Source organism: Ursus arctos, unplaced genomic scaffold (assembly GCF_023065955.2).
Source record: "Ursus arctos isolate Adak ecotype North America unplaced genomic scaffold, UrsArc2.0 scaffold_6, whole genome shotgun sequence".
Taxonomy (NCBI): Eukaryota; Metazoa; Chordata; class Mammalia; order Carnivora; family Ursidae; genus Ursus; species Ursus arctos.
The window spans coordinates 23,313,319-23,326,164 of NW_026623078.1; the positions used below are offsets into that span (position 1 = coordinate 23,313,319).

The window sequence follows — 12,846 nt, forward strand, 5'->3', positions numbered from 1 at the left end:
GGCAGGCAGAGGGTGAAGCAGACTCCCCGCTGAGTAGGGAGCCCAATGCGGGACTTGATCCCAGGACCCTGGGATCATGACCTGAGCCAAAGGCAGATGCCCAACCCACTGAGCCACTCAGGCATCCCCGAGATCAGTATTAAAATGAATGCTTTATCTGCTGGTTAGATATTTTAAATCTGCTGTATCTTCTGTTGTATTTTAACTACACCTCTCAGAAAAGTAAGAAATGTGGAATTTTTAAAAACATGCAATTTAGAGTAATAAAGTTAAAAATGCATTTTTGCTATTTTTTCTGACTCATTTAGGGATTTGATTGATATGGAATGTATTTGGACTACCTAGGAGTCTAACATGAGTCAATTGTATGGAAAGTCTGGAACTGGGAAACCACAGCTGGACCCAGGGAGAGTAGACACCATTATGGGGACATATTCAGGAGACAAAAGTCAAAATGGCTTAAACTTGCAAATAGGGCATTCTTGGGTGATGTCAGAAGCAAGAGTTAGGTAGTCAAAACCAGTCCCTCCAATGTTCTGTGTAATTTCAGACTTTTAGAGGATTTATCTGAAACTTGGCATTTTATATTCTTTACTTCTATTCCTGTTGGCTTTCGCTTCTATTTCTTTTCTATTGCCCACACTCCTAGGCAACACCTCGACTCTGTCACCCTCAGAACAGTTTTTACCTCTGAAATCTTAAGCTTCAGTATGGTTCCTTATAGATCACACCATCTTTTCACTATCAGCTGGTCCATATATCTGGAGACAAATAATGATAGGCAAGATGGGCCCATTACTTACTGTTGTGAGGGTTAGGCAAAATAATCCTTTTTTTTTTTAAAGATTTTATTTACTTATTTGACAGAGAGAGACAGCCAGTGAGAGAGGGAACACAAGCAGGGGGAGTGGGAGAGGGAGAAGCAGGCTCCCAGTGGAGGAGCCTGACGTGGGGCTCGATCCCAGAACGCCAGGATAATGCCCTGAGCCAAAGGCAGACACTTAACGACTGAGCCACCCAGGCGCCCCGCAAAATAATCCATTTTAAACCCTGAGTATAATAACTGGTACATAATTAGTGTACAGTAGAAGTGTGCTAGTGGTGGTGATTTTGTTATTATTGCCACCTTACAGTTGAATAGCAAATGAACTTACTTGCTATTCAAGTAATTCAACTCCCTGATTTTACAAATTGGATTTACAGAATCAGAAATCAGAACACAGACCAAAATATTTATCTACACCTTCATTCAGTTAATGGACCCAGTGAATATTGGGCTAGGAATGCAATAAGGTTATAAGTGTAAAAAAAGCATGTAAAAGCACTCAGTGGTTCTTTGCTGTGTTATTTGAAAAAGACTTGCCTATAACCCCCATAGCTTTTTCCCATACTTCATTTCGTGAGTGCTAGAAATGAGTTGGCCACTTTATACTCAAAATAGGATCTCTAGACCCTTCATATTTACTTTTTTTAATTAAATTTTTTATTTTAATTCCAGTATAGTTAACATACAGCGTTATATTAGTTTCGGGTATACAATATAGTGATTCAAAAATTCTGTACACTACTCAGTGCTCATCAGGGTAAGTGTATTCTTTAATCCCCATCACCTACTTCACCCATGCCCCCTCCCGCATCCTCTCTGGTACCCATCAGTTTGTTCTCTGTAATTAAGAGTCTATTTCTTGGTTTGTCTCTTTTTTTCCCCTTCGCTTGTTTGTTTTGTTTCCTAAATTCCACATGAGAGAGATCATATTGTATCTGTCTTTCTCTGACTGACTTATTTCACTTAGCATTGTACTTACTCTCTAGCTCCATCCATGTCTTTGCAAATGGCAGGATTTCACTCTTTTATGGTTGAGTCATGTTCGTGTGTGTGTGTGTGTGTGTGTGTGTGTGAGCTCTTCTTTATCTATTCATCTGTTGGTGGCCACTTGGGCTGCTTCCATAATTTGGCTGTTGTAAATAATGCTGCCAAAAACATCAGGGTGCATGTATGCTGTTGAATTAATGATTTTGCATTTTTTGGGGGTAAATACCCAGTAGTGTGATTTCTGGATTGTAGGGTAGTTCTATTTTTTAGCTTTTCAAAGAACCTCCACACTGTTTTCCAGAGTGGCTACACTAGTTTGCATTCCCACCAACAGTATAGGAGCGTTCCTTTTTCTCCACATCCTTACCATCACTTGTTTCTTGTGTTTTTGGTTTTAGCCATTCTGACAGGTATGAGGTGATACCTCATTATAATCTTGATTTGCATTTTCCTGATGATGAGTGATGTTGAGCATCTTTGCATGTGTCTATTGGCTATTCGCATGTCTTCTTTGGAGGACTATCTGTCCATGTCTTCTGCCCATTTTTAATCAGATTATTTGTTTTTTGGGTTTTGAGTTGTATCAATTCTTTATATATTTTGGATACTAACCCTTTATTGAACATGTGATTTGCAAATATTTTCTCTCATTCAGTAGGTTGCCTTTTAGTTTTGTTTGTTTCCTTTGCTGTGCAGAATCTTTTTATTTTGATGTAGTAGACCCTTCAGATTTACTTTAATTGAAGAAAAATGAACTTTCGTTGGCCCTTTTTTAGATATGTGCATTTCAACCTTGAGTTGCAATTACATACTTCTGGCCACAAGCATTTTTTGTATTTGGATATTATAGACCCCTTGGAGGTAGGAACCCAAGATTAAGACAAACTGAGAGAGTAGGTTCTTGTTTTTCTCCTGGTACTTATTCCAGTTTCACGAAACCAAAAGAAAATTGAGATCATGGAGGAACTTGCAAAAGCAGTGAGCGTTGGGAGATTGGGAGGAATGGGGTGCAGAGGTTTTAATTTGCTGTGGTTCTCAACACCGCATGCATATTTAAATCACCAGGAACTTTCAGAAATAAAATACACATGCTCAGGCCCCGTCTTGCTGGGTAGTTTTTATATGCCCACCCTCCTTATGGAAACACAGAGCTTTTAAAAAAGACAGGTCCCGCTCAGGACTCACTAAAACCGAATTTCATACATTTGTTTTTTTACCTCTCGAGGAACTTCTTACGCAGCTGAGGTTAAAGACTTAAGGCACAGATTGTATTTTAGTATTTTGCTAAAGTTTTCCTTAAAGCAGTAACATATAATTACCCACTGACAGTTATAAAAGTAATCACAAAAGCACTTTGGGGATGCATTTTTATAAATTTTAAATTGTATGAGTTAAAGAAAAAATGGAACAAAAAGCAGCTTATTACTTTTGAAAAACTTTAGGCAAAAAAAAAAAAAAAGGTGATCTTGAATATTACCAGAAAAAGTGGGGTGGGCCACTTGGCAGTGGGGTATAAAAGTTTGACTTCAGCTTTGTAACTGGCAGACCTCTGGGGAAATTAACCTGGGCCCCTTTTTTTTCCCTGTGGAAACCCTGCCCCAGCCTGTTTTCTTAGATTGCTAGGAGTTGTGGAACTGGTGGTGGAGGGAATGTTCTGTAACCAAATAGGTAATGAATGAAATTCTTACTTAAGTTCACATACCACGATGAAATCTGTAACTAAAATAGCTACTTGTCACAGCCCATCTTTATTTAGCAAATAAACTTGAAATCTGTACGTTATTCTAGGGGCTTTTGATTAGGGATAGACCAAAAAGATGTTATCTCTACCCTTATTGGGATATGATTCAGTGGGAGAGATACTTAATAAGTAAATATTCTAATATGCATATAATTACAATTTGTATTCAATGCTGTGAAGGAAAAAGTAGTATAGCCTGGGGGAGGATAATAGTGGTGGTCTGTCTGGGAAGGCCCATCTGGAGGAATGACAGGTAAAGATTAGAAAGAGCCAGTCTGCTTAGTTGGGGAGAGGGGTGGAGTTGGGGGAAGAGAGAATATGTGCAGAGCTTCTAAGGCAAGATAGAAGTTATTGTTTGAGGGGCACCTGGGTGGCATAGCGGTTAAGCGTCTGCCTTCGGCTCAGGGCGTGATCCTGGTGTTCCGGGATCGAGCCCCACGTCAGGCTCCTCCGCTATGAGCCTGCTTCTTCCTCTCCCACTCCCCCTGCTTGTGTTCCCTCTCTCGCTGGCTGTCTCTATCTCTGTCAAATAAATAAATAAAATCTTTAAAAAAAAAAAAAAAGTTATTGTTTGAAGAACTAAGAGAAGGACCTGTCAAGAACTAGTGTGGTGGGACTTTGTATGGCCTTTGGTGTCTGAGGCATCTGAAGGTTACGTACCTGGATTAATTCTAAAAATAACTGTTTAAACTTAACAATTTTTTTCAGTTACTCTTTGATATTCTGGAATATGCTAGCATGTGATATCAAACTCTATGTGATGTTCATTTGGTTATTTTTAGCTCTAAAATGGCTGTTAAGAATAACGAAATTCAGATATAATGTTAACGTTTTATAAATTTGGTAATGTGGTTCAGTGATTTGAAGCCTAACTCTGTAAATAATAATGAATGTTTGTGATGTTTTACTCATTCTCAGTAATTGATGACTTCCTTTTTCTTGTTAGAGAGCACTCGAATGCACGTGAGGGGGGTGGGGAGGGGCGGGGGGGGAGGGAGGGGGAGAGAGAGAGAGAGAGAGAGAGAAAGAAAGAGAATCCCAAACAGGTTCCACGCTCAGTGCAGAGTCCAAGAGGGGGCTTGGTCTCATGACCCTGAGATCATGACTTGAGCAGAAATCAAGAGTCAGATGCTTAACCAAGTGAATCAGTAATTGACTTCTTAAAGACTAGTTTCTCCATGGGGATCCTGTTACTTACCTTCTTGGGTTATTTTGACAGATAGACACATTTCCCTCCCTCTGTCTTTCTGGTCTCATCTGTCCCTGTTCCCTCCTCACCTTCTCTTCCTACTCTTCCCTGTTCTAAGCACCATGAATAGAAAGCTTTAATAAATGCTCAGTTTTTATTTATTTTGAGAGAGAGAGCGAGAGCATGGGGGGAGGTGAGGGACAGTGAGAGAGGGAGAGTGAAAATCTTAAGCAGGCTCGACACTCAGCACGGAGCCTAATGCAGGGTTTGATCTCACGACCCTGATATCATGACTTGAGCTGAAATTAAGAGTCAGGCTTAACTGACTGAGCTACCCAGGTGCCCCTAAATGCTCAGTTTTTAAAAAGTGACCATACTACTCAGAAACATGAGTGGCTGAGTCTTGGCTAGAATACTGGATTTAGTGTTGTTTACACAGATACACTGCTTGGCTTATTGTAGGTCATTATATTAAAATACAGAAATTCGCTTTCAGTTTTTCTTACTATGGTAGGAATTGGTAGAAAAAGAACTAATTAAATCTGTAAGTAAAAGCTAGAGATTATTGTTTTGCTGTGCTGCTTTTAAGAATACATGTTTTGCATTGGGCTATATATAAACAAATGCTGGTAAAATAGACTGAGTCTATTTACTCTTACACCCTTTTTGGCAAGAAACTGAGAGAATCATGGTTCCTAATAACTGTGTTTATTTTATGAAAAGTCACTTTAGGACAAAGTTAGCTCTTCTAATATTTTATTCTAGATATTTCAACTTTTATACAAGCTTAGTATTTTTCTTTCATGCATTTTATTAAATTAATTTTCTTGGTACGGTTTTACATTATCAGAATATTTAAAATTATCTAAAGTTACTATAGTAAAATTCTTGAAATAGAATTCTGGATAATTGTATCAGATGTTGAATTAAACTTATAATCAGTAAAAATATGCTACTACTGAATTTTTGCTCTGGATGAGAAGTTTTTCATACTTTCTGAAAGGAATTTGGATACTTACAAATCCGTAAGCACTAATTTTACTTTAAAATTTTAAAATGCCCTTGACTTTGAAAAAAAAATTTCTTTCTATTCATTGTATTTTTCCCCCCTACTAACAATAGCTATGGTAGGACAGGACCTTGCTGGAACTTTCAGTAAGTTGGCTTTGTCTTTTTCAAAATTCCCCTCGGTCATCCATGCATGTCAGTAGTGGCATCTAGATCGTACTTCCAACAATTCCATGCCATCAGCCCCCTTGCCTGCACTGATGTCACCTTAGCTGGTATTTTACTAAGTGAATTGTCCTTCCCATTCCATGCTTGTTATTCAGTGCACATTTCAGCAGCAACTGAAATGCCTTTTAAAAAAAAATCAGTGTTACTATTTTTCACTTTTATTTTGTCTTTTTTTTTTTTTTTTAAAGATTTTATTTATTTATGTGACAGAGAGACAGCCAGCGAGAGAGGGAACACAGCAGGGGGAGTGGGAGAGGAAGAAGCAGGCTCCCAACGGAGGAGCCCGATGTGGGACTCGATCCCAGAACGCCAGGATCACGCCCTGAGCTGAAGGCAGACGCTTTAACGACTGCGCCACCCAGGCGCCCCTTATTTTGTCTTTTGGATGAGTTTGGTTTCCTCAGGGACTTTTTAGGTGTTTTTTGTTGTTTGTTTTAATGGCATAAAGTACTGTTAGGTAGATATATGACTTAAATACTAAGGTGACTTTGTTTTGTGGGGCAGGATGTCCATTAGAAATGGTACAGATATGATCAGTTCTGGAATTGGTTTTTGACAGTAGCATTAATGTTTTCATCTCATTGGGCACATGTTTTAGACATGGTATTATTTCAGTGATTACATATGATCAGTTCTTATTATAAACTAAATCCATGGAAAATTTTGGTGTGTTTTTTTTTAAGTTTGTAGAAAGCAACCTTTCATGTTTTATATGGGAAGTATTACAAATGTAAAATTGAGATACATTGTTTAGTCTTTAATTATGTTATAAAATACTCTGAAAAGCTGCCACAAAATGGGTTAACTTTTATATTTTAAAGTATTTTTAGAAAAGTATCATTTTGCTTCTTTTTATAAATAGAAATTTCTAGGAAGAAAACTGCAATTTTGTAACTTCTGTGGGAAAGGAAGAAGTCTTGAGGTCAAAACTTAATTTTATTTGTTTTAATATACCTCACTTCCTACAAACTAGAACTGTATTGTGATAAGATTTTATTTTCTAGAACAGTTACATTTAGATTGATCTTCATAAACTCGAGCACCTTGAGAAGGTACCACTCAGGTTTTACCTTTTTGATCTTTCACTTTTACAAAACAACCCATTAAATATTCTGAGAGCTTCCATAGGATTTGGGAACCTTTTTGTTTAAGGATCTCCATGTAACCTATTTGGAATCTCCCTATTACAATGTTATGGGAATATTAATACATTATTCTGTTTTTAATAATGGATGGGAATAATACATTTTTTAAAGATTTTATTTATTTATTTGACAGAGTTTTTAAAGCCAGTCTCATTTGACCTGTAAAATAAAAATTGAATAAAGTCAAATTATAATTCAGAGATTGTCATACATTACTAGGCAACAGTGTGACATAACTAATGGTCCCTTTCGCAGGGACCTTCAATGTAAATGTTCGAAACTGTCCATGTGATTTTAACACCAGAGCTGATGATTTTCCTTTGGGTGATTAAGTAAGTTTTATTCTAACATCTTGGTGCCAAAGAACTTTCCTTATAACTTACAGCTTACCAGCCCTACAACAGAATGGAGCCCAAGCCATCCAGGAGAGGATGCTGTGGTGTCTTTTGCTGATGTTGGATGGGTAGCCAAAGAAGAAGGAGAATGTTCAACAAGACGAAGGTTAGTCTGGAAGGCTATCAGAACTGGGATGCACTATTTATTATTTTAAAAGGTGATGCATTTGCAGTATTTCCTTTTAGTAATTTGATCTCTGGTAACTAAGCCAGTTATTTTTCTCAAGTCTTATTTTCTGTTCATTTTAAAGACTAAGTATTTACAAAGTTCCTAGAGACCTTTAACTGTGTCTTAAGTCTTTATGAATCATAGAATTGCCTGCCCTTCTGAAGTTTAGTATGAAACTAAGAGGAACTATCATAAATATGTTTAGATAAGTAATTATAATGGTTTTATTGGGGCAGAGGAACCTGTGAGTCATGTTAGGGAATTGGTGTAATTACTGGAGAATGCTTCCTAAAATTGTGTCAAGGTGAGTTTTGTATCAAAGGACGTAATGTGTAAGAGTTAGTTGTTTCCATTTATTTGAAAGAGCCTGAATAAATTACTGACTATGCTTCAGTCTAATAAACAGTCATGCAGCATATCAACTCTTCATTCTTACTAGGCCTCAAAGATACAGAGATACAACAAGACACAGATTTCCAGGAATATTTCTTGTGCTAGAGGAGATTAAAAAGGAAATCAGTACTATAAAGTTAATAAGTAAACACAGAAGGCCACTGTGGGATGCTCTAGAGAGGTTCGGCCAGGCCTCTCGGAGGAGAGGGTGCTCAAGCCGAGGAAGGACGACCAGCAGAGGTTTCATGGAAGGGACTAAACTAATTATCAGTGTGTCAAACACTAGGCTAGGTAAATTAAAAAACTAGCAAGTTTCAATTTTGTTCTGCAGTTGGAAGATTATCATTGACTTTAGCAAGAATAATTGCATTTGAGTGGTATTAGCTGGATAAAATAAGAATCAAGTAATCCAAGAGCAAAGAAAGAATTTGATTGGAATGACAAGTAGAAGTGAGGACACAGTAGTAGTTGAACACAGACCAGGTATTGCAGGTTTACCAGGTAAACAGCCTTTCTTTTTAAAGATGTTCATTTTATTTTTTTAAACTTTTTATTTTGAGATAATAATAGATTCTGCATGTACAGTTGTAAGAAGTAATACAGAAACATTTCCTGTACTCTTTACCCAGTTTTTTCCAGTGGCAACATCCAACAAAACTGGTACAATATCATGAGCAGGATGTTGACATGGATAAAAGTCAAGATTTTGAACATTTATGTATCCCAGTTATCCCTCAAGTTGTTTTCTTTTAGCCACACTCACTCCCCTTCCCTCCAACCCCTCCTCAATCGATGGCAGCCACTTAAACCTGTTCTCCATTTTCATAATTTTGTCTTTTCAAGAATGTTATATAAATTGAATCATATAGTATGCAGCCTTCTGGGACAGGCTTTTTTCACCAAGCATAATTCTCTAGTGATTTGTCCAGATTGTTATGTATATCAGTAGTTTGGTTTTTTTTTTTTTTTTCCTTTTTAGGGCTGAGTAGTATTCCTTGGTATGGGTGGACCACAGTTTATTCAACCATGTACTGGTTGATGGACATCTGGATTGATTCCAGTTTTTGGCTATTATGAATAAAGTTGCTATGACCGTTTGTGAACCGGATTTTGAGTGAACATAAATTTTTATTTCTCTGGGATGAATGCCTGTGAGTGCAGTTGGTGGGTCATCTCAGTCGGGAGATAGTTGCATGTTTATGTTTTAAGAAACTGACGAACCATTTTCCGGAGTGGCTGTAACATTCCTGCTAGTAACTAGGGTTTATCCACACGCATCCCCACCAATCTTTGGCGTTGTCATTCTTTTTTCTTGCCAGTCTAGTAGTTGTGTAGTGATACTTCATTGTGGTTTTAATCTGTGTTCCCTTAATGGCTAATGATACTGAACATCTTTTCAAGAGCTTATTTGCCATCTTTATTATCCTTTTGGATAAAGTGTTCTCTTCATGTCTCGTGCCCATTTTCTAATTGGAGTTTTTTTCAAGAGTTCTTTATGTATTTTAGATATGAGTCCTTGTCAGATATGTAGTTTGTAAACCTTTCTCCCACATATAATGGGACAAGTGAAAGCTTGTCTTTTCATCTATTTAACAGTCTTTCACAAAGCAAAAGCTTTTAATTTTGCTAATGTCCAATTTACCAATTTTTTTTCTTTTACGGATCATGCTTTTGCTGTCAGTGTAAGAACTCTGGGCCTAGTGTGAGAGTCCGCAGGTTTCCTCTTTCTCTCTTTCTCTCTCTTTTAAATCTGTCCTTTAGTTATTAGACCAACCAAAAAAACGAGGAGGAGTGGTGGGAAATTTTCCCTCCCAGACACCATCTTCTATACAGCACAGGCCATTACACAGTATAAAGAGTAAACTACCATAAAGAATATTTAGTTCCTGTGGAAAGTTACTTTCCTTTTTAGTTCAGATTGCAAGTTAGGTTAAGACAAATGAAAAGAAACAAAATGTTAGCTTATTGAGAGAAACAGTCTATTTCCATTGCTTTGGCAAATCATAAACAAGGTCTGAAATAAGAAAACATTACGTGTTTGAAAAAAATGAAGATGGTAAATTGGTATTTCCATGCTTTTTATTTTCTGTCTGAAATCTTCACTGGTTAAAAACAGAAACCACTTCATTTCTACAAAGGAATGCCATGAACTTTAAGACAGGCTCTGTCACACTTTCGTGAACAATCATAGTAAAAAAGGACATTATCATGAGAGAAAAATAAAGACAACCAGAGAACTTTAAAGGCACTTAGCTACTCTGCTGTCCTCAATTAGTATTTTTATATATTCAGTGATATAAAAAAAAGCAGAGCATGGAGCCTAGGGTGATACAAGAAAACAGGCACATTATAATGACAAGATGAAGGGACAAAGATTCCACTGTCGAAGAGAACCTCACATTGCTTAATTTCCATGTAAGGAAGGGGTTACTTAAATTCGTGGCCTTTTGGAAATTGAATGATATGTTACAGTTCATCTGAACTTTGTCAGTTGGCCCCAAGCTGTGGTGATCAACTTTTCTTTCCTTTCCTTTCCTTTTCCTTTCTTTTCCTTTTTTTTTTTTAAAGATTTTATTTATTAGAGCACAAGTGGGGTGAGGGGCAGAGGGAGAAGCAGACTCCCTGCTGAGCGGGGAGCCCGATGTGGGACTTGATTCCAGGATCCTGGGATCATGACCAGAGCCGAAGGCAGACACTTAACTGACTGAGCCACCCAGGCGCCCCAGTAATCAACTTTTCAGTGTGCAATCTATTTACTCCTTGAAGAATCCTGAAATAGCCATTCTCTCCTCAGGACTTTCCCCAGGAATTGGCAGCAATCCAGAATTTTTCTTTCTGTCCTGTCGTCCTTTCAGTGTGCCCGATCCAGTGCGTTTCATGGCATGTGTCTGAAACTTTTGATATTTTCCCGATTCTTCATTTGTTCTGGTAACATGTCTATATATCCTTGTCTTATAATGGAAGAAATCCTCATGGACTTGCCTTAATGGGTTGAACTGGTCCATTTTGCATGATTTCTTTCATTATCTGTTTCATTGGAGGAGACTGTGTAGGAGAACATTGGTATATCCTGTCTGATTTCTCAGTGTTGTTGGGACATGGCTTTTTTTTTTGTAATTTTATAGTTTTGTTTTACATTTGAGTCCATGATCCTTTGTCTGGTTTTGGTGTCAAGGTAGTACTAGCTTCATAAAATGAATTGGACAGTGCTTCTCCTCTGTATTCTGAAGAAATTATATAGAACTGGTGTTAATTGTTCTTTAAATATTTTTGTAGTTTTTTATTTATTTTTGGAGTGTTTTAAAATTATGAATTCATTTTTCTTAATAAAGTTTCAGGAGTATTTTTTTGTTGTTGTTTGTTTTTTTGTTGTTTTTTTTTTTATTTGACAGAGACAGCCAGCGAGAGAGGGAACACAAGCAGGGGGAGTGGGAGAGGAAGAAGCAGGCTCCTAGCGGAGGAGCCTGACGTGGGGCTCGATCCCAGAACGCCGGGATCACGCCCTGAGCGGAAGGAAGACGCTTAATGACTGTGCCACCCAGGCGCCCCTCAGGAGTGTTTTATCAGTTTCATGTCGGATGAAATGTAGTAGTTTGTGCTTCTCAGGGAATTGCTCCATTTCATTTAAGTGGTCAGATTTATTTGTGTAGTATTATCTGTAGCATTTCCTTATCTTGTTGATGTTTACAATGTCTGTAGTTGTATCCTTTTTTTTTTTTAATTTTTTTTTTTAAAGATTTTATTTATTTGTTTGACAGAGATAGACAGCCAGTGAGAGAGGGAACACAAGCAGGGGGAGTGGGAGAGGAAGAAGCAGGACCATAGCATAGGAGCCTGATGTGGGGCTCGATCCCAGAACGCCGGAATCACGCCCTGAGCCGAAGGCAGACACTTAAGGACTGAGCCACCCAGGCGCCCCTGTAGTTGTATCCTGTTTCATTCCTGATACTAGTAATTTGTACCTTCTCTTTTTTTGACTTGTCAATTCTGTTAATCTTTTCAAAGAATCAGTTCTCTTTTTTTTGTTTTTTCTGTTGTCAATTTTATTGATTTCTCCTCCTATTTTCCTCTGGTTGTTTTGAGTTTATTTTGCTCTTATTTTTCTAGGTTTTTAAAGTGGGAGCTTACATTATTAATTTGAGACTTTTTCTTTTTTCTAATACAGTAGTCCCCCCTTATCTGCTGTTTCACTTTCCACACTTTCAGTTACCCACAGTCAGCTGTGGTCCAGAACCACGTGATCCTCCTTCTGACATCGTCAGGTCAGTAGTAGCTTAATTCTACATTAATTCTACATTCACCTCACTTCATCTCATCATGTAGGCATTTTATCATTTGTCATCACAAGAAGGGTGAGTACAGGACAACAAGACATTTTGAGAGAGATCCCATTCATGTAACTTTCATTACAGCTGATTGTTATAGTTCTATTTTATTATTAGTTATTGTTAATCTCTTACCGTGCCTAATTTATTAAACTTTATCATCGGTATATGTATAGGCAGGAACATAGTATATATAGCATTCAGTATTCTCCAAAGTTTCAGACTTCCATGGGGGTTTTATAACGTATTTCCCCATGGATAAGGGGAGACTACTGTAAAACCATTTTAGTGCTATAAAGTCCCCCTTCAACATTGCTTTAGCTGCACCCCACAAGTTTCAGTATATATATATATATTTTTTTTTAAAGATTTTATTTATTATTTATTTGACAGAGACAGCGAGAGAGGGAACGCAAGCAGGGGGAATGGGAGAGGAAGAA

At 37.6% G+C, this 12,846-nt stretch overlaps 1 protein-coding gene across 1 annotated transcript in view; it reads left to right on the plus strand.

Moving 5' to 3' along the window:
* Positions 1-12,846, plus strand: part of MTFR1 (mitochondrial fission regulator 1) — a 63,961-nt gene that overhangs the window by 36,455 nt on the left and 14,660 nt on the right. Inside the window, 1 exon segment of the mRNA XM_057307665.1 lies at positions 7,510-7,625. Coding sequence (XP_057163648.1) covers positions 7,510-7,625 — 116 coding nt within the window.